At 43.8% G+C, this 21,552-nt stretch overlaps 2 protein-coding genes across 13 annotated transcripts in view; both read left to right on the top strand.

Moving 5' to 3' along the window:
• ARL13B (ADP ribosylation factor like GTPase 13B) overlaps window positions 1-21,552 on the top strand; it is an 83,130-nt gene that overhangs the window by 56,178 nt on the left and 5,400 nt on the right. For 4 of the 12 annotated variants that reach the window (XM_038408016.2, XM_038407998.2, XM_043510216.1 and 1 more), the window contains 5 exons: window positions 5,349-5,551; window positions 7,306-7,420; window positions 13,475-13,706; window positions 14,254-14,370; window positions 15,578-15,646. In XM_038408016.2, coding sequence (XP_038263944.1) covers window positions 5,349-5,551; window positions 7,306-7,420; window positions 13,475-13,706; window positions 14,254-14,370; window positions 15,578-15,646 — 736 coding nt within the window. Of the gene's footprint in view, window positions 1-5,348; window positions 5,552-7,305; window positions 7,421-13,474; window positions 13,707-14,253; window positions 14,371-14,816; window positions 14,921-14,989; window positions 15,648-16,712; window positions 16,756-21,552 lie in introns of those variants that run through there. The other 8 variants (XR_006279743.1, XR_006279739.1, XR_006279736.1 and 5 more) reach the window with 8 other exon arrangements.
• LOC122459219 lies at window positions 8,464-12,773 on the top strand. The gene is made up of 2 exons (XM_043510242.1): window positions 8,464-11,448; window positions 11,500-12,773. Exons 1-2 carry the CDS (start codon window positions 11,134-11,136, stop codon window positions 12,217-12,219), a joined length of 1,035 nt encoding a protein of 344 aa, XP_043366177.1. The 5' UTR covers window positions 8,464-11,133; the 3' UTR covers window positions 12,220-12,773.

Here is a 21,552-nt window from a genome sequence, read left to right as displayed (position 1 = left end):
ACTCCAGGGGTCGCTAGGGGCGCTCCCCTATGGGTACTGCTAGGGGAAAAACTTCCGGCACCAGTGCACGTGGCAAGCATGCACACCTATTGTGGAATAGACATGAGCAACACATCTCGAAGAACACCAGTTATGGAAAAGGTGTAACTATCTTCTCATGCTAACTTGGTTTAAAGATTGTTTGGCCAGCCAGTATTTTTAGAGCCAAACCTTGTTAAAAACAGAAGAGGAAATTGGGTTCTGACCTTGGATTCTTGTTAGGTTTTAAACACAGTTTTTTCAAACAAGATTTTGGCCCCATATTTGTTCTCTCGCCTAGCCTTCTTTAAACGGAGTTACCATCTCAGAAACTGGATCTTTTTGTGAAATAAATTGGAGACGGGGTTGGTCTTAGTCCAGTTTGCCAGTAAAGAACTGTTCACAAAGCAAATAATCGCTATGGCGATCTCAAACATAATTAGAGTCTCAAATTTACCATGTGTCCACATTGGGGCTCAAACTGTGTTTTCAAAACAGTGCTTCAAAAGCTGAACAGATGTTAACTGTTGAACATGGGCTAGCAAATCTTGGTTGCTACCTAGTATAACTGTCACAAAAACATCAAGGGCCATTGGTTTGAATTCCACTACCAATCCCCTGAGCCATGTAGGTCTACCTAGTTATAAGTTTTTTCTTTGTGATCCATTTTTAATCAGGGTAGGATAACCTGTAGTTGAGTTGATTTCCTGCTCTTCCCCCTGCACCCACCCACATTGCCAAATTGTATCATTAGTTTTAAAGTGGAAACAAAAGCATTATAAAGTAAAATTACCTTAGTTTTAAAGCTAATGGCAGTCAGATTATTGAGTTACATATTGTTACAAGAAGTTGCAGTGAATGACGGCATATTTTTTTGGATTTAGCATCAAGATCACTTGATGTAATGAGGATTTGACTTGACAACGCTAGCTTTGATAGTGTGAAGTCTTTTTCACATAAGGAAATATTTGTAGGGAAGATACTTCCAAGTGACTCATTGCACTGCTATAATCTCTCCAAGAATGAGATCTTCCATCCTATTCACTTTTCTCTCTAGATTGTCATCCTTCAGTTTATCATCTAGTTTATATATTTGGTACTCTCACGTAAAGCAGTTCTATCTATGCTGCAGCTTTGATCTACAGCAGGCAGCTTCACCATGTTCTTCCAGAATCTAAGGCCTGGTCTACACTACAGAGTTAGGTTGACATAAGGCAGCTTACATTGAGCTAACTCTGTAAGGCTCCAGGCTAAAATGTCACTCCCGCCAATGTAAGTTGCTCACTACTCCGACTTAATAACTCCATCTCCACAAGAGGCATAATGTTAAGTTGATGTAGTTAGGTCGATGCAGTGTCCATATAGACACTGTTGCTTGCATTGTCTATTGCTGCTTGAGGCTGACAGCTGGAGTCCTGCTGCTGCCTCCTGGTGAGGGAGGAGAGCCAAAGACTGGGCGGCAGGGCTCAGGCAGTCAGCCCTGGGTGGCAAGTGCTCCACAATGCCCCAGGCTGCCAGTTAAATTTGTGCAAGTGCTCCTGGTGAGGACGCGCACTGCCATCAGAAGGAGCATAATGTGGACATTAAATATCAAATTAATTGCTGCAGTGGTTGTATGTTGACTTAAGTCGACTTAATTTTGTAGTGTAGACATGTTCTCCAGAGAAAATTCTGATAACAAAAATTAGTAAAGAGTGGAAAGACCAAAAAAAAAAATCACTAATTTTGCCAGATACAGTTGGAATTGAATGGCTTATGTAGCAAGATACACAAATGCAGAGAACTCACTGCATATCCTGAAGAATCAGAAGTTGGATTTCTTTTCTCTTTGTGTCTAGGAAGTCTGAGACTTAACCTAGATGTTTTATCTTGGCTCAGAAGGGCTTTCCCGTCACTCAAGGGATAATTCCCAAACGACCAACCTGTCTCCAAAATTAATTCAGTAAAGGTTGGATAGAGTGTATGACTGGATTAAAAAAAGCTTTGTTTCCTAGCAACATAAGAATTGCCATACTGGATCAGACTTGCAGTCCATCCTAGACCCTTACTCCTTTCAGTTAGAGGTGACGACTGTGAAATCTATGATTAAATGTAAAATGCCTGTTTTAATTTGACTGCTCTCCAGAGTCATGAAATGAGCGTAGCCTCTCACTGTTCTCTCTGGTGCAGGCTTTTTCATTTGTAGAACTTTGACAGTATTGTGGGAGAACTGGCTATATCTTACTATATAGCTCAGGGGTGGGCAAACTTTTTGGTCCGAGGGCCACATCTGGGTGGGGGAATTGCATGCAGGGCCATGAATGTAGGGCTGGGTCAGGGAGTAGGGTTGCGGGAGGGAGTGCGGTGTGCAGGAAGAGGCTCAGGGCAAGGGGTTTGGGCGGAGGAGGGATGTATGAGGGGGCTCAGGGCAGGGGGTTGGGGTTCAAGAGGGGTCTGGGATGCGGCAGGGGGCTCAGGGCAGTGGGTTGGAGTTTGGGGTGCAGGAGGGGTTTGGGGTGTGGGCTCCAGCCAAGTGCGGCACTGCTTACCTTGAGCGGCTCCAGGGTAGCAGCGGCATGCAGCGGGGCTTAAGCAGGCTCCCTGGCCCTGCGCCGTTCTCAGAAGCAGACAGCACCATGTCCCTGCAGCCCCTTGGGCCTCCATGCGCTCCCCTCGACTGCGGGTACCTCCCCCTAAGCTCCCATTGGCTGCGATTCCCTGTTCTCGGCCAATGGAAGTGGCGCGGGCGCTGTGGCACCACGGGGGTGGCAATCCCGTGGGCTGGATCCAGAGCCCTGATGGGCCGTAGTTTGCCTACCCCTGAGATAGATGGTTTGCACTCTATATTTGGAGCATAAGAAAGCAAAGAAAAACAGAGTCTTTAGGAAACTTCTAAGGCAGCACAAGCCTTGACTGTTCACAAGTCTGTACGCATGTTAGAGACCATTTCTGGAGGAATACCTATAACAAGGACACTTTCTCTAAAAGCATTAACAAAATGTTTTGTAAATATCTGAAAAACTACTGTAATGTCTTTCTCAATACTCTAAAGTGGTCTAAGCCAGTGGTCCCCCAACTTTTTTCTGTTCTCCGTGCCCCTTTCCAGTGTTCCCTCTAATATTTTAGGTCCATGTGTGGAATGAATTTTATGTGCACCAATATGGAGGTGTTGGGGGTGGGGTCCTGGGGTTCAGAATGTGGGAGGGGGAGGTCAGGGCTGAGGGAGAGGGTTGCAGTGCAGGGGACGGGGTGAGGGCTCTGGCTGGGGTGGGGCTGGGGATGAGGGGTTTGGGATACAGGCCCCCTGGGGCTGCAGCAGGGAGAGAGGACTCCCCCAAAGCCCTTTCTTGCCACAGCAACCTGGAGCCAGGTGATAGGCACCTCTCCCCAGCCACAGCAGCTTCGGTGGGGCTGTTCTGGGCTAGGCCAGGGGAGGGGCTCCTCTCCCCACCTGCGTGGCCCTTTATAGCTGGCTGCGCAGCTTAGAGGGAACTTAGCCCCTTCCCTGCAATGGAACCTGCCTGTGCCCTCCACCCAGAGCTGCAGTCGGGAGCCACTGAGAGCATGGGCTGGGCGCACGATATCCTGAAACGATACAGTGCCTGTTTTTTCAGAAGTACTGAGGGCCCGTAGCACTCACTGAGGTCAGTAAGAGCTGCAGGTGCTCAGCATTTCTGAAAATCAGGCCCTTAATGTCTCCATTTAAAACTCTCGCTAAAGTATTTAACATTATGGATTCCTATAGGGAAATGTCTCCTCCTACATCCCATTATCTCTAACAGAACCAGGAAGCTAACTTGTTTCCTCTTGCTCAACTGTAGTAGTATGTCACAAGTTTCTGTGAAAGACGTGCCCTAGTTTTCTAATATATGCCGTGCCAAGATAGGAATTAAGAAGTGTTTTCTCAATAAACTTTTCCAAAGAGTTTTTTTTCTCAAAACGCACAGAGCTCTCAGCTCTGTCTTAGATAAAAATAATTTAGGAACGAAGAACACTGACGTACTTGTCAGGTATGTATTGGTCCTTCGTGAGTCAAAGAATGTATTATGGAAGCTAAGTGTGGTAGGTCTTATTTGTCTTTTTTACAAAACACACTACTTAGTCGTTTTCACTTCCTAATAAAAGATTGACTTCTGTGCAACTCGATATGGTCAGTCAAGAGCATCTTCATACCTTATAAAAATCATGCTCGTCTTGGGGCACAGTGTTTTTCCCCTTTGCTCAGAGTATTGACAGTTTCCAACCTCATTCATTTTATTATGCAGAAAAAAAAACGATTTAAAGAAAACTCACAATGAAACTTGCAGATATCCTACCAACAAGCAAGTGATTTGTAACCTCCAATTACATTTAATGTATTTACCATTATAGTATCTATTAATTTGAAAATACTGTCACTTCCTATATCCAGATATAGTCTCTATGAGACTTTGGGGTTAGTTACTGCCATGCTGCAGAAAGCCCTGTAAACAGCTAATGAGGGAAACCAAGTCAGAGCATATGATGGTGCTACCTGTTGATTTTCTCAGTGATTTGGCTCTACCATCAGATGCTGCAGCTTTCACTGGTAAACAGCATGCTGATTTAAACCTAGGAAAGTGAACACAGCTCTCTAGAGTGCAGGAGCATATAATGATAGAGCCAAACTGGGATTGTGGTGTGGTAGGTCCTTAGCAGGTAATATTATTTTCTTCTGTAAGTTGTTTATAAATTCCATGCACAGTTTTGGTGCTTTATGTATAATAAAAATATCGTGTATCAAAGGCATGAACATTTGGTTGGTGGTATAATTGCAGGAGAATTAACTACTGTATTCTGAAAACAATTAATGGGCAACTTTTTTCTTTCATTTTTAAAGTAGCACGAACAGTTTAGCTGTTATGCAGAGGAAGGCTTAAGGGTCAATCAGTCATTAGAGAATGGATCCACTTCTGAAGTTGCTATATTTGGATTTGTAAGGAAAAGATGGAATGCATAATTTAGACTACTCATAAAGTAATGCTGTTGTGAGAAGAATATGGTTGGATTCTCATGGTACTTGTGAGTGGGACAGGGGAATTGTGTGCCCATCTTTTTTTATTGACTCTAGAGATTCTACTGTTACTAGAGTGGGACTGGAAATAAGGAATTTGGATAAAACTCATGATTTACATGTTGGCAGAAAATCTCTTAAATTTACAAGATATTTTAAATGTGTAGTGCTTTAGCTGAAACAATATTTTGAATACTTACTAACCATTTGCTAAGACTTCATTGTTTATAATTTAGGAATGTGATCAGAGATAATTTAGGAATGTGATCAGAGATATAATTATTCTTTTTCCCCTTTACTTTCTCTATTAAATTTACAGGAGCCTTGCTCAGCTGTCATGGGCTATGGGAAAAAAATTGACAAATCTATAAGAAAAGGTCTGTATTGGCTGCTACATACTATAGCAAAAGATTTTGATACCTTAAATGAGCGCATACAAAAAGACACAACAGAGCAAAAAGCATATGAGGAACAAGAGAAGCGAGAACGAGCTGAACGAGTAAGGAAGATACGAGAAGAAAGGTATTCTACCTTCCTTGGCTTTCTTTCCTCCACATGGAGGGGTTCCATGAGTAAAACAGTCATGTTAACGATTTGTTGTGGAGAATTCTCTGAAAACATCCACTCAATGTGTAGCAGCAGTCAAAAAAGTTAACAGAACGTTGGGAATCATTAAGAAAGAGAGAGATAATAAGACAGAAAATATCATCTTGGCTTTATATAAATCCATGGTTCGATTACATCTTGAATACTGCATGCAGATGTGGTTGCCCCATCTCAAAAAAGATGTATTGTAATTGGAAAGGGTTCAGAAAAGGGCAACAAAAATAAGGCGTATGGAACGGCTGCCATATGAGGAGAGATTAATAAGACTTTTCAGCTTGGAAAAGAGATGACTAAGGGGGGATATGCTAGAGGTCTATAAAATCATGACTGGTGTGGAGAAAGTAAATAAGGAAGTGTTATTTACTCCTCATAACACAAGAACTAGGGGCCACCATATGAAATTAATAGGCAGCAGGTTTAAAACAAACAAAAGGAAGTAATTCTTCATACAACGCATAGTCAACCTGTGGAACTCCTTGCTAGAGGGTGTTGTGAAGGCCAAGACTGTAACAGAGTTCAAAAAAGAACTAGAGAAGTTCATGGAGGATAGGTCCATCAATAGCTATTAACCAGGATGGGCAGGGATGGTGACGCATCCTCCCAACTGTAGACTTTGCTATTTCTGACAGCAGTTGTGGGTTCAGATTTAACAGTTATGGAATTTTCATTTGGCTATTTGCATCAGATAAATCTCTTGTCATGAGATATTTGTACGTATTAATAACTCAGGTGGAATTCTGTTTCAATCTATACTTTAACAACTTCCCAGATTGATTACTGCAGTTCCATTCAGACAGGTCTCCCCAAGAGTTCCCTCTAAGTGCAGTTACTTCAGAATGCATCAGCCAGAGAATTTATTCACATCAGTTTTAATCAGCACTACACCTATTCTCAGGCATTGCCTTGGGTGTGCGCTGTTCAAGTGATTATAAATTTAAGTAAACAAACAACCAAAGTTCTCATGCAAGGTTTAATTAGCCAGTTAGAATTAACCATAAAGGACTTCTGTGAAATGTAGTGTTGTAGTACCAATGCTGAGCTATCAGAAGCAGTCCACCATTTACCTTGGTATGTAGGAAATCCAAGGAAAAGCAGTGCTAGATAAATTGTAAGGATTTAATGTAGTACAGGCCCCTTCTACCAAGCAACTGCTCTAAATACAGATAACACCCCAATGTACTGGCCAATATCTCATTCTTCCTGAACTCATGTCAAAGCCCCGAGGAAACAAGTGGGCCCTGTAGAAAGGTTGCAGTGAAAATGGACAAATATGGGCTAAAGCACAGCAGGGATCAGAGGACATTCCAGAGCCATTGTTCAGAACATCCTGCTAGCAGCCCTGTCTGTAGCTTGTAGAGGGGAATCAGCCTGTAGCTCTGCTGATCATAACTGTGGCAGTATGTTGTGAGGAGGGAGGCAGTTTCAGGTAGCCTGGCCCCAGGCCATTTAGAGCTAAATAATTGATTTTATGGAGTTAGTTTTCAATCTTTGTTTTTTTACAGTCTATTTTTGTGTTTTGAATACTGTACTCCAAAATGATGAAGTTCTAAGCTAACCTAAAAAAAAGAATCTAGCATGAGTTTGGGGATGAATTAGATGACCTAATAAGTGTTCTAATATTTCTGATTCTATTGCTTCAAAATTCTTCTGTTTTTTAACCAAAAAAATAGAGAACAAAGGGAGAGAAAAGAAAGTGAATGTGAAGGAAGAAATGTACCTAAGGAGGTTGACTCTGAGCCAATTTCTAGCAACCCCTTCCAGCCAATATCTACTGTAATCACTGAGGTACGAATATTTAGAAATATCAATCATATTGGACCTACAGTTAACAGAGTATCTGACTAATGATACAAATCTGGGCTCTTGAGAGTTTTGTTCATCTATAAAGTTGCATACACATTGATAGCTTTCATCATGAGAATCTTGGTTTCTTCTTTGAGTGTTTGTTCATGTCCATTCCATGTTACCTGTGTGCATGCCACATGCATTGTTGCTGGAGATTTTTCCCTCAGTGGTATCTGTCAGGCCGGCTCTAGCACCTTCTGCAGCCGCATGCTTATGCGTCGCTATAAGGGGCACTGCCAGCCACGTACCCTCTCATTTACTACTTACCGCCCATGATGGTTGCTGGAATGACCCCACTTGCTCTGGCAAGGCTTTCTTCTCAGTGATTTTTGGACTCTAACTTCATTCTTAGTTATCATAGTTCAGTGTATATAGTTTTTGTAATTAGTGTTAGTGTACATAGTGTAAATATATAGTTCCTGGGACTCTTTCGCCCCAAGGGCTGGGCATGCCCCTGTGCCCAGGCTTCAAGCCTTGTACCTTCTGTGGCAAACCTGTCCCTGTGAGTAACCCACGCTCCAGCTGCTTGAAGTGCTTGCGGGAGACTCACTTGAAAGACAAGTGCCAGATGTGTCAGAACTTCAGACCCTGCACTAAAAAAGACAGAGACATTAGGCTGACGGCTATCCAAATAGAAGCTGCCCTCATGGATTGAGCACCGAGCACACTGGCATCAGCCTGAAGCACTCTGGCACTGAGCTCTTCCCAGTACCGTTCACCATCTCCAGTGTCAAGGAAGAAGCAGAAAAGGCAATTCACCGACAAAGTGCTCACTGGTGCAGAAAAAAGACAAGCGGAGGAAGGCAGCACAGTGAAACCCATGCCGGGCTACTCTTCCTCTCCTGGTCCTGTGATGGCACCATTGACTCCACCTAGAGCATTAAGAAAAGGAGTACTTTTAATTTGTTAGTCTCTAAGGTGCCACAAGTACTCCTTTTCTTTTTGCGAATAGAGACTAACATGGCTGCTACTCTGAAACCTAGAGCATTGAGTCCAGTGTGGGACCCTCCGCTGACACCTGGAAGCCACCGTGATACCAGTGGTCTGACCGATCCATAGACCCCGGGGGCTTTTCAGTGGGACATCTGTCAGTTCCAGTGACCAGAAGTAGGAGGGAACAAAAGTGTCAGGATTCTTCCCGGCACTTGGCCCCCTGGCACCCTCTAAGGGAAAGCCATCCCTGATCCTGGTGTCAAGATGACCTTATGTGCAACCTAAAGCCCATCACCAGTACCCAGCCTATCTGCCACTGGACTTCCGTTCCAGTCCCCCTGCCAGCACCTGACCAATGGGCCACTGGCCTATGCCATAGCCTTACTGGAATCCCTGAGGGTTTTCCCCAGTACCAGGTCCTACCTCCGATCGCTCCTATGGGTGGTTTCCAAGAGATGGACTACTGCTCCTTCCCACTCGGCACCGGACCCCGACTGCGATACTGACCCCGATACCAATGTTCAGGAGTTGGCTTAGGTGAACATACTTGAGGAAGAGGAAGGAGCCCCTCTGATGCAAGCTACCTCCTCATCCTCCCAAGGCGAGGCTGTCCCGTGACCCAGTAGCCTGCTTCCACAGGATGACTTCAGGGCCCATCAGAACTTCTGTATCAGATAGCTGTGGCCTGGGTCTCGAAATTTGAGCAGCTCAGAGGCATCACACAGCCTTATTGATATCCTGGTGGCAGCAGCTCCCTCCAAAGTGGCCTTACCCATCAATGAGGCAGTAATGGGACCAGTCAAGTCCCTGTGGCAAACTCCTTCTCTGCCCCCACCTCAAAGAGGGCAGAGAAAAAGTATTATGCTCAGCGAACTGATTCAAGTACATGTACTCAGACTCTTTCCTCCTCGGGGTCTCTGGTGGTGACTGCAGCAAATAGGGACAGGCAGGGCCAGTCGAGTGCAACCCCCAAACAAAAAGACGCTAAGAGAATGGACCTTTTTGGGGAAAAAAGGTTTATTCGATGGTACCCTTCAACTGCATATCTCCAACCAGCAAGCTTTGATGGAGAGATATGATTATAATCTATCAGACTCCTTGGCTAATTTAAGGACTCCTTACCCCAAGATTTAAGGCAGGAGTTCACTGCCCTCATGGAGCAGGGTAGGAATGTGGCCAGGACCTCTCTCCAGGAGGGTCTGGATGCTACCGACTCAGCAGCTAGGATAATGGCCTTCACTGTCACCATGAGGCGTTATTCTTGACTCCAGTCCTCTGGGCTTCCTCACTAGGTCCAACAGTCCATCCAGAACCTCCCCTTTGAAGACTTTGGAGGAGGTTCCACAAGACTTGAGAGGGAGGGAGTTTTACTCCTGGTATTTTCTAATCCTAAAGGCCAAAGGGGGCTTCTGGCCCATCTTGGACTTGCATCACCTCAACAGAAACTGAGGTTCCGCATGGTCTCCCTGGCTTCCATCATTCCATCCCTGAATCCAGGAAACTGGTACATCACCCTCGACTTAAAGGACGCATACTTTCACATTTCTATCTTCTTTGGCCACAGAAGATTTCTCAGCTTTATAGTTGGTCAATACCACTACCAATTCACCGCTGTTCCCTTCAGCCTATTGGTAGCCCCCTGGGTTTTCATGAAATGTATGGCGATAGTAGCAGCCTTCGTCAGACGATGAGGCGTCCAGCTCTATCCGTACCTTGACTGGCTGATCAAAGGTTGGTAGCAGGCTTAAGTACAGAACAGTGTCAGCACGGTCCGAGCCACCTTCCGATCGCTGGGCGTGCTGATAAACGAGCAGAAGTCAACTCTTTTCTCAGTTTAGAGAATAACATTTATTAGGGTGGTGCTCGACTCAACCTAAGCCAGAGCCTTTCTGCTGGAGGCCTGATTCAAGCCATGTCAGACCAGATATCCAATGTTAACGTCCACCCAATCATGACAGCTCAGGTTTGCTTCAAGCTATTGAGGCACGTGGCAGCATGTACTTCAATCTTGGATGTGTCGGTCTTAGGATGGGGAGCCGAACTCAGGGCCTCTGGTCCCAAGAGGAACTCTCCCTGCACATAAATGTCAGGGAGCTCAGGGCAGTACGTTTAGCATGCCAAGTGTTCCTTCCCCAGATCTCAGGTGAGATGGTGCAAGTTCTGACAGACAATACTGTGGCCATGTTTTACATCAACAAGCAGGGTGGGGCTTGATCTCTGGCCCCGCGTCAGGAAGCCATCCATCTGTGGGACTTCTGTGCAAAGCACTCCGTTCATCTTGAGGTGTCACATATCCCGGGAGCCCAGAATGTATTGGTGGATCACCTCAGCAGTTCCTTTCACCAGGTTCATCTTCCAAAGGTGGGGGCCTCCCCAGGTGGACCTGGTTACTACCAGGCAGAACAGGAAGTGCCATCAGTTTTGTTTGCTGCGCGGGCACAGCCCAGTCTCCGTCTCCGATGCTTTCCTCCACCCATGGACAGATCTCCTATTTTATGCCTTTCCCCCGATCTCCTTGGTTCACAAGGTCCCCCTAAAAATCAAACGGGACAAGGTGAGAGTTATTCTGATAGCCCTGGCATGGCCATATCAACACTAGTTTGGCACGCTCCTGGACCTGTCGGTAGCAACCCCACTCTCGCTCGCACTCGATCCAGGCCTAATTTCACAAGATCATAGCAGGTTGCATCCCCAAACCTCGCCTCCTTGCACCCAACTGCATGGATGCTGCATGGCTGAACCCAGAAGAACAGGCTTGCTCAGAACAGGTCCAGCAGATCTTTCTAGGTAGTAGACAGCCTTATACCAAGGCTACCTACCTGGGTAAGTGGAAGTGTTTCTCGATTTGGGCTTCTCAATGCACTCTCTCTCCATCTCAATCTTCTCTCCAGTCTATCTTGGTCTGTTTGCTCCACTTAAAGCAGCAGGGCCTGGCTCTCATATCTATCAAGGTACACTTAGCAGCCATCTCAGCATTCCACCCTCCAGTGAACAGCAGGTTAGTGTTTTCCCAGGAGATGACAATATGGATTTTCAAGGGGATGGAGAGGCTGTCCCCTCAGGTCCGTGAGCCAACCTCCACATGGAACTTAAACCTGGTTCTGTCAAGACTCACAGGTCTCACCTTTAAGCCGTTAGCATCGTGCCACCTGCTACTTCTCTCTTGGAAGGTCGCCTTCCTAGTGGCGATCATCTCAGCCAGAAGGGTCTCTGAAATCAAGGTCTTTATGTCAGAATTGCCTTACTACACTGTGTTATTTAAGGTCCAGCTGTGCCCCAATCTGGCTTTCCTACCAAAGGTGGTGTCACAATTCCATAACAAGCAAGCCATTTTCCTACCAGTCTCTTCCAGAAACATAACAAGAACTCTGAGGAACGGCAGCTTCACTCGGACGTTAGACATGCCCTTGCTTTTTATATTGAGAAGGACAAAACCCTTCCGCAAGTCTACACAACTCTTCGTAGCAGTAGCGGAAAGGATGAGAGGGGGGCTTCCTGTGTTCGCCCAGAGGATCTTGTCCTGGATAACTGCCTGTATTTGGGCTTGCTATGAGCAGGAGAATGTCCTGCCTCAGTCCTCCTTAACCGCTCACTCCACACAAGCCCAGGCTTCATCAGCAGCATGTCTCGCGCAGGTCCAAATTCAGGACATCTGCAGAGTTGCAACCTGGTCGTTGGTGCATACCTTCACATCCCACTACAGCATTACCCAGCAGGCCCAAGGCAGTTACAGAAGAGTGTCCATGAACTCTGAGCCCACTTCCTGGGGTACTGCTTGTGAGTCACCTAACGTGGAATGGGCATGAGCAACACATCTCAGAGAACAAGTTGTGAAAGGTTAGTAACTGTTTTTTGTATGCTGTGAAGTTGTATTGGTAATCCAACAATAAAGAAATATCTTAGTACCAGTTTAAGAAAAATGTTTGCCATGCAGTTTACTGCAGAATCTTCGGAATAAACTGTTGCAATGTTCAGAAGCAGCCATTTTTGGTTACGCATTTAATTGGAATCAGCTTTATTCACTCTTTTTTTAATTTTTGTTGCAAAAGTGGGGTTTTATTTTGGCTTTATGGGAGTTGTTTCAACCATGTGGCCAGTCATATAGGGTCCTCCTGCCTTACTTAACCGTACAGACTTGCGGCATAATACAGTATTTTTGGTTGGTTTAGAGCTGTTGGAATGGTATGTTAGTTATGAAACATTAAAACTGTATACATATTTTTCTTCAGATACTTCTTTTTAATTCAAATAGTCATCAGATTCATAGTTAGTGTACCATATTTTTCAAATTTAAGATATTGTGCTTATAGAAAAAATACTGAGCTCTGATAAATGTAAATAATCAAGGCTTGGTCCTACTCTCCAGTACGAGCATCCACACGATCATATCCTGTAAAGTCAGCTATGTGCACAATAACAGATTTCACAGGATCCTACAGTACCGTACATCTGTGGGGCGGGGGGAGAAGGAGAGTGCTACAAGTGCTGCAGATTATGTGAAATTTATAGAGCAGATACTCTATCAAGTCTGCATTACGTAATCCGTGTTTCACCAAGACAAAATGGTGATTTGCAAGGTATTTCAAAAGGTGTGTGTTTTTCAAAACAAAATAAACCAATAGAAATTGAAGGAGTTATTAAAAGGTTTTTTTAATTCTCTGGCTCGGGGTATTGACACTGTTTGTACTTGTATCTTTTTCTCGCATGGCATTTAAAAAAAGTAACAAGAATGAAAACACATTTAGGCCATGAAGCTGTATGCAGCCATTCCTCCCTAAACTGGTTACCACTCAGAAATCTAAAGATCACTTCTAGAGCTTTTAGTTTTTCGTTTTTCTAGGTTAAATCTTGAGCAACATCTTGTGAAACTTGGGGTTTTATTTCCTCTTTTGCACATTCTTGAAACTTGTTAATTACGCTACACATGAGAATTTTTTTAAAAAATGGTCTATCAGTGTCTTACCCCCCACCCCCCCGTGTTTAGGATGCTATTCCTATCTTTTTAGAGCAGTCTCTGACACTAAATATTGTTAAAATGATGTCTTGTACTACTTTTGCTAGAATGAAAAAAGAATTGAAAAAGAGAAGAGGCAGAGGATGGAGACTGAAAAAAATGCCATTGCCTTGAAACCTAAAGCAGAGCAGGAACAAATGGACACACAGAGCCTAACCAGCAGCTGTAGCCAAAAAACAAATGATTATAGACTGATAGAAACATACAAATCTGCATTCGCACAGCAATTGGAGCGTGAAGAAGAGGGTGACCAACAAACCTCGGAATGCCTTGATTCAGGTGATCACTCCAATATGAATATAGCCACTTACTGTCTTAACTACCACTGTTTATATTTAATTTGATTCTTATTTTTCACCCAACTCTTCCTTGTGTCTGTATGACTTTGTGCATGCCATAACACAAATAACTGAAGGATACAAATGCACAATTATGTTACTGTACAGAGTAATGTCATAATTCAACCAAGAATTAGTGTATTCATCAGTCTTATCCAGTTACAATTGACCCATTTTTACCAGTACCTTCAAATCCATACCACACCTTGCATTAATATCAATGAGTTGTACTCACATATCCCCTAAAGACAAACTTTGGATCTTACATGTACATACTTGATTATTTACAGTAATAAGGTTTAAAAGTCAGTTGTGTTGGTTATATATCATGTCAGGACTGCTCTTCATTGCATACAGAATGAAAATACTTAGAGCAGTCCATCCCAACACTTATAGTCATCAAAAGGACACATCTGTACAGTATCGTAAAGTTCATTCTTAACAATAAATGTGTGATCCATGAACTGTTTTCTTTCCATTTGTTGTAGATACCAGTAAAAAGAAAACAAAGAAACTGAAGTTAAAAAGGAGTCACAGGGTGGAACCAGTCAGTGCAGAGGAAGCTGTTCCCAAAAATCCGACCCCACCTCCACCTCTTCCACCAGGTGAGTTAAATACCCTGTGGTAATAAGTGTGCCACTTCATGAAAGCTGGGCCCTTAAAAGACTTGGCTTTTTAAATATGCAGAGAAACAGTTTTCACACAGGATTATGCCATCATAGTTTGATTAGTTTCTTTTGAGAATTGTCAATGTAGATCCCCACTTGTACGAGGCTGTTGAGCGCTATCATTCTGTCAGTACGCTTTTCCTAAGTCTCTCAACTCATGAGGGCAAGCTAACCTGCAGGGTATATTTGCTCCTAGTTAGGGGCTGAGAAAATAGACCAGCATGGCTGTAGAAGAGTAATATATAGCTATGCTTCAATAATTCCCCATTTAGATGTAATTTATTTGGTATAATTACATATATCAATAATAACCCTTTATAAATTGTTAATATTACTTAATGTAATGTGTGACCATTCTGATTTCTTGCTCGTCATATTGTGAGCTTCTTCAATAGGAACAGCTGGAGAAAACACACAATCGCTTGCTTTCCAGAAAGCCAAAAGAAGGCCCAATGACATCCTTCCAAGAAAGCTCATAATGTGCTGAGTAAGAAAAATCTGATTATTAATATGTAAACCTGCCAGTAGAAAACTTAATCTTCTGAACTCCTCACAGATCTTGGAAATCATGCACCTTGGTATAACTTGAACATTACTTTTATGACAGGAAAAAAAAATACTGATGGTACCTACAGCAATTAACAGGCAGGTACAAAAATATTTGAGATGATTTAGACATCTTGTCTTACAAATGGTTAGTGTCCTGATTTTCAGGATGATCTGCTTGTCCTATCTGATTGAAGTACACTGTTCTTCCAGCTTTTAATTGGGTAACTTTTTCAGTATCTACATCTATTGATGGAATCTCTTACAGTGTATGCAGTTAGTATTAGATTGAAAGTGTAAAGCTGGGGAAACATGGAAAGTGTTTTGTCTTTTGCATTAACAAAAGTGCAAGAAAATTCAATAAGTGCAACTCTCTAAAATATTAAGATATTTTTCACTGCTTTTTATATTACATTTTAAATATTTTGTTTTCAGTGGATTCACTAATACACCAAGTATAAAGTATTCCTTTCCCTACTCCCTGATACTTTCTTGTCTCCTGAGGAGAAAGATTCCCCCTCCCTCCCTCCCATCTTTTCTTCAGAGCCAAATATTTTGACAGAGTGGTACGTTTTTTAATGTGTTTGTTTTTCTTTAGTTGGCTGGGGAACCCCCAAAGTTAATAGACTTCGAAAACTTGAACCTCTTGGTGAAACCCGTCATACTGGTAATTTTTTTTAAAAAAAAACACTATTTATTGTTCTCTTATACATTCATTCCATTCTTCACCTTTTTATTTCTTTAATACCTTCAACCAAAAACTAACCCTTTGCTTGTTAAAAGCATCTTTTTGATTTTCAGTTCCTTTTTTTAATGTGTGTTCTCTTTATTTCCTTTTCCCCCAATAGGAATTCAAAGCAGCATGTGGTGTCATGAATCATTTGAGGATGTTTGTACAATAGCACGCACCTACCTATTATGATATGCCATATAATACTGCAGTAACAGGGCCCATCCCTAAACATTTCAAAATCAAACACTTTTTTTTTTTTACTTCATAGTAGTTTAAAACTTTTTTAAAACTTAGAAGTAAATCAAGTATACATTTCAATTTTCCAAATGTATTGGCAATATCCTGAATGTGAGGAACTATAATTTGATAGTTCCAAAATATTTTAAAACAAAGCACTGCGTTTAATTTAAAAAAAAAAAAAAAGCAACATATTATGGGCCTCATCCATGTGTACTGTGGCATAGATCTGGATACATTTTATTGCCAGAATGAAAATTAAAGGCATCTGTGCACCTTTGAATTAGATAGATTACATTGTAATTGAAAAAGTCCCTGTAAACTGCAAATGCTGGGAGGATTAAGCTTAGTAACTTGTATTAAAATGTAGGAGATTCCTGGTTTTAACTTTTCCTCCTTGATCTGAATTATTATTTCTCTTAATTCTAATATCAATTTAAATATCTATTTAAGGCAGAAATAATTTCAGTATTGTTTGTTTGCATAAAACATCTCCTTTTATGGCAGACCCTGCAAGAGATGTTTTGTATATTGTCTGGTATTACAGCTTGTTCCCAGTGCCATACAGAGGCTTTTATAGCGTACGTTATTTTTCTTACATGTTAGTGTTTTTTCAAATTCTGATCAAATGGATACAAGTGAAATTAGATTTTAAAAGAAAAAATTGACTTTCTACAGGAGACACTGTTATGTGCAATAAAAGTAATCTGTAGTTTATATTAATCAAATCTTAATCATAAAACAATCTTACTCTTCTTTTAAGGAGTTTAAAGAGAAGAAAGAGAGAAAGAAAAGCCAGAAAAGAGGTAGGGAGGGAAGGGAAGGGGTCATATTCTTTGCTTACATCTGATTTGCTCATAAGTGAGACTTTATGGTTTGTGGCTAGATTATGGGACTGGAAATCAAGTTACCGAGGTTCTACTCCCAGCTCTGCCACTGGCTGTGTGTGACCTTTGACAAGTCACCTAACCTCTGGATTCCTCAGTTTTCCCATCTGTAAAATTGTGATAATACTTTAAAACCACTTTGAGATCCTTGAATGAAAGATGCTCTGAGCGGAACTCCTATTGACTGGAGGTATCCATTGAAGACCATGAGAGTTTGGATCTAAGCAAGTGCAAAAACATTGTTTACCCTTGTTCTCAGGGATTTATTTAACTAGTGCAAAATTTTCCCAGTAATTAACTCTGTGAAACAAGTTTTTAAATCCTAGAGCGGTGAAATCCAGTGTGTTTTGTGATTTCAGGTCCTTTTGTCCCCAGCTATATATAATATTTGCTGAAGTTTAAAAACTGAAGTTCTTCTTTGAGTATGTTAGTGTGAATCCCACTTTAGGCATTCCGGTGCATGAGATCACATGGTTTTTGGTTAACAGTGTCTGTTGGGGCTACCATGCTCCCTGTGCTGCCTCGTACTCCCATGCTAGGGCATAAAAGGCGGAATGGCTGTGACCGTCCTTCGGTTCCTTCTTATTGCCTATGGCAGCAAGGTGGAACCTGGTGAATGTTCAATGCACTACTTTTCTTAGAGACTTTTAAATCATTTCTTTTCAACCAACTTTGTGAAGAAATCTTAATTTTCATGCTGCCGTCATTGAACATTTTTTTTAAAAAAGCTACCATCCAGCCCTATCCTCTGTACCTTGCGGTGAGGCGCACTTTGCACTAACCGCACTCTCATGGCAGACTCCAGACCTTCAGAGTTTAATCCCTTCCCAACCTGTGACGGATTCATCCCTGTTTTCATAGGCATAGTTGATGTCTATTCTGTCTGGGGGAGAAACATATTCCTGATAGGTGTTCAGTATCCAAATGCTTCTCCCCAAGGACTCTCAAGTCTAGGGATGCATGACTGAAGCTACACCTACTTGAGCAATCCATGAGGCAGAGGAGATGACCACCTCCAAAGAGCAATTGAAAGAGTCATCATTAGGTAGTGCTCTGTTGAGTGGACACCATATCATACTCCTGGGGGAATTTTGCACCACTGCGCATGCACAGAATTCATGTCCCCTTCAGATTTCTTTGCTTTCCTGCAGAAAAATGACTTTCTGATGGTGAAGCAAAGGGAAGCCACAAGAGTGGTCATGCAGCCCTCTCCAGCAGTATGTTTTGGGTGCCCAGGGCAGCCAGCAGAATGGTAAATCACTGTGAGGCAGGAGGCTGGACTGGGGAAGACCCGGCTGGTGTCTCCTGCCCTGCGCTCAGTTGGTAGTCCCAGCTGGGCTGGACAGAACTTCCTCTTCCCCTGAACAGCATCCAGAGTTGGGTCAGACCCACCCCTAGATTTCTCCCCAGGCTGCAGGAAGGTCTGCAAACTGCCCCTGCTTCCTGTACCCATCGCTCCTCAGCTGCAGGGGGAAGGATCACTGTCCAGAACCTCCCATGCTGAGCACCACTCCCCCTGCACCTGGACTACCCTGCTAAGTCACCCGCACCCGGATCTCCACCCCACCAAGCCCCAACTAGCTGCACCTGATTCCCCACCTCTGAGCCCCACTCCTCCCAGTATCTGAACCTCCACACTGAGACCCCCTGCCAAACTCTATCTCCCCCACCCCCAGACCCTCACTGAGCTCCAACCACCTTCACCTGGACTCCCCTGCAGAGTCCCATTACCCTTGCACCCAGAACCCCTGAACAAACCCCAGTGCATCCAGATCCCGTCCTGCACCCGGATCCACCTCTGAGCTGCCTGCAGCCAGATTGCCCCATACAGAACTCTCTTCACCCACACTTGAATGCCCCCACACTAAGCCCCTCCACACTTGGATCCTGCCAGGCCGAGCTTGCCTGACCACACCTTGCGCACCTGGCACATAGGGGCAGGGCCTTGGGGTGGTTCGGAGGCAGGCCCGGTCCTTGTGCTGTGTCAGGGTTGGGTGCAGCCTCACTGCTGAGTCCATGTCCTGGGGGGAGAGGGAGGGGTGGTGGAAAGCTGCATAGTGATCTCCCATCTCTGTGCAGCCAGTGGCTTGTGCTCCTCAGTGCCATGCTGGAGCCTCCACGTTTATTTGACACATTAAATGTGCAGAATTTTGCAGAATTTTAAAATATTGTACACAGAATTTTTATTTTTTTGGTGCAGAATGTACTCAGGAGTAATATCACAGAGAGTCCAGTAATGAAAGAATGGCAGGAAAGATGATGCCAAAATTGGCACTGGTTACGTTGACATTGACCAAGTCCTTCAGTACCAGTCACCACTACATTGACACCAGGGTTGACAACCCCATCTTTGGCAGTGGCGTCTCTGGCTCAGACAGTGGCGTCATTGGAGCCAGTACTGGTGCACCAACAGAGCGGTGAGACCAAAAGAAAGTGGAGCTCAAACACAGCTCTGAGCATCAGAAGACACCATCCCATAGGGAGGAGAAGCATCTTCACTCCTCCAAGGTCAAAGCGTCTGAGGAAGGAACAAAATGCAGTAAACTAGCATCAATGAAGGCACCAGCACCAACCACCCTGCCGATTACAAGCCCTATGTATGCTTTCTCAACTGTTGAGATCCCCTCTGGGGACATCATTTGTATCAGGGTAGTACCCAGCACCAGAATTGGATCTGAGCCCTTACTTCATGGCACTGTCATTTGAAGGGTCTTACTCTTCTTCACCATCGCTGATTTACGCCTGCTCCATGATGTTGAGCAGAGATGCTTCTCCTTTACTTTCTGAGAGCCAACCCTACAGCTTGTACCAGAGATCCCTCTCTCAGTGCACTCCTGCAAAGGAGGTATGAGTGGCATTGGGCCGACAGCAGCAGCTGGCCAGTACCTGTATAACATGTTGCTCTGACCACGGTGGCCTGAATGGGACCTGCCATCTCAGGTGTCTCACAGCAGCTTTCCCTCTTGTACTTCCAGGAAGAGGAGGACACAGGCTCCCTTGTGACATCACTACCCAGATCACCAACATCAGAGGCGGAAAAGTCAAAACTCAACAAAGGCAAGCCCAAGAACAAACACCCACAAAAACTGGACCTTTATGGGTGCAAAGTCTGCTCATCTGCTTGACTGCAACACTGTGTGGCAAACTAAGACGAGTTGTTTGCCAGATGTAATTTCCTGACATGCAAAAACAGTTTCTAGAACAGCTCTGTGGGCAGCCATAGATGCCTCTGATATGGCCACAGTTGTGACCACGGCTCTTGACATCTGAAATACCAAAGGAGGTCCAAGACACCATATAGGACCTCCTGCTCGAGGGAATGAGCTCTTCAGGGAGGGAATGGACAAAGCACTCCAGTCTTTGAAAAATTTAAGGGCCACCCAGGGATTTATACACTACCCCCTCTAGGAAGCCCTACAAATATCAGCCTGGACAGAGAGAGAGCAGGCTCACCCCTGTTTTTAGGGTAGATATCGGGTCTACCCACCGCAGAAACCATTGCAATACTTGAGATCATTTGCCTCCTCCATTGCCCCCCTCACCCTAGCAGCTAAACAGCAGATTTGACAAGAATGTCAGGAACCACATCAGAAATGATCAGGAGACAGCAGCCATCTTAAGAAGCCACATTGCCTGTTCCATCGGGCTTGGTCTGATATCGCTTCAGACAAGTAGGTGTTGAACATCATTGCCCATGGCTATCCCATCCATTTCTATATCTCCCCCCCTACCTACTTCCCTTCCTCATCCTTCTTCAATACTTAAGTTACTCGAAGTGTTATTACATACTTACTCATAGGTCAGAAAACCTACCCCCTGCCTGGGACCTCAGTATAGTCCTCCTGAGGCTCTTGGAGTTTCCATTTTATTCTCTCTCAGAATGCTTCTTGCATCACTTTGCTCTGAATACTGTCTTCCTAGTGGTTCTCACTTCACCTAGACGAGCGAGGGAGCTTCAAGCACATATGGCTGATTCTATCCATACAACATTCCATAGCGAAAAGGTGGTGCTGATACCTCTGCCCTCCCCCCATAAGTTCCTTCCTTAGTTGAAATTCTGAGACCACCTTAAGCAATCAACATTCCAGTTTTCTTCCCAAAGCCATACTGAACGGGGAGAAAAGAAATTACATACACTAGAGGTATTCAGGAGTTTACTTTATTATGTTTCCAGGACTGAGCTATTCAGACTGTCACACTGTCTATATCTAGTCACAGCCAGGGTTTTCTAAAGGCCATGTTGCAGGTAATGAAGGATATTGCAATGAAGCTGTGTTCCCAGTTGGATGTTATACTTCTCCCAACAAACTGCAAAGCATGCTAAACCGGAGCATAAGCAACAGTCCACCACTTGCTTCACAAGTGTGCCAATATCAGAGATCTGTATGGCAGCGACAAGTAACCTCCTTTGTCAAACACTGTGCCTTGTAGTCAGCAGCTAGATCAGGTGGAAAGGTTGGGAGAGCAGTACTACAGTTGCTGTTGAACTGATATGGTTGAAACTCTTCATGTCCACCATCCTGAGGGAATACAGCATGCCAGTCACCTGCAGTGTGATCTGCACTGACACAAACTCAAAGAAGAAAGGTTACTTAACAGACAGTTACTGCAAGTTCCTTTAGGATGATGTAATCAGTATGGATCTCACAACCTGCTCTCATCCCTGCTTTTCACAGTCTTGAGCTAGCCCAAGCTTTGAATTGCAAGGGAACTGGG

This window comes from Dermochelys coriacea, chromosome 1 (assembly GCF_009764565.3).
Source record: "Dermochelys coriacea isolate rDerCor1 chromosome 1, rDerCor1.pri.v4, whole genome shotgun sequence".
In the NCBI taxonomy this organism is placed as follows: domain Eukaryota; kingdom Metazoa; phylum Chordata; order Testudines; family Dermochelyidae; genus Dermochelys; species Dermochelys coriacea.
This window is presented reverse-complemented; position numbering and strand designations above follow the sequence as displayed.

Bases quoted from the DNA above. Each gene is read 5' to 3' on its own strand.
- LOC122459219 (XM_043510242.1), top strand. From the start codon at position 11,134: ATGGATGCTGCATGGCTGAACCCAGAAGAACAGGCTTGCTCAGAACAG. The intron at 11,449-11,499 runs AAGGGGATGGAG...ACCTCCACATGG, and splicing joins AGATGACAATATGGATTTTC to AACTTAAACCTGGTTCTGTC.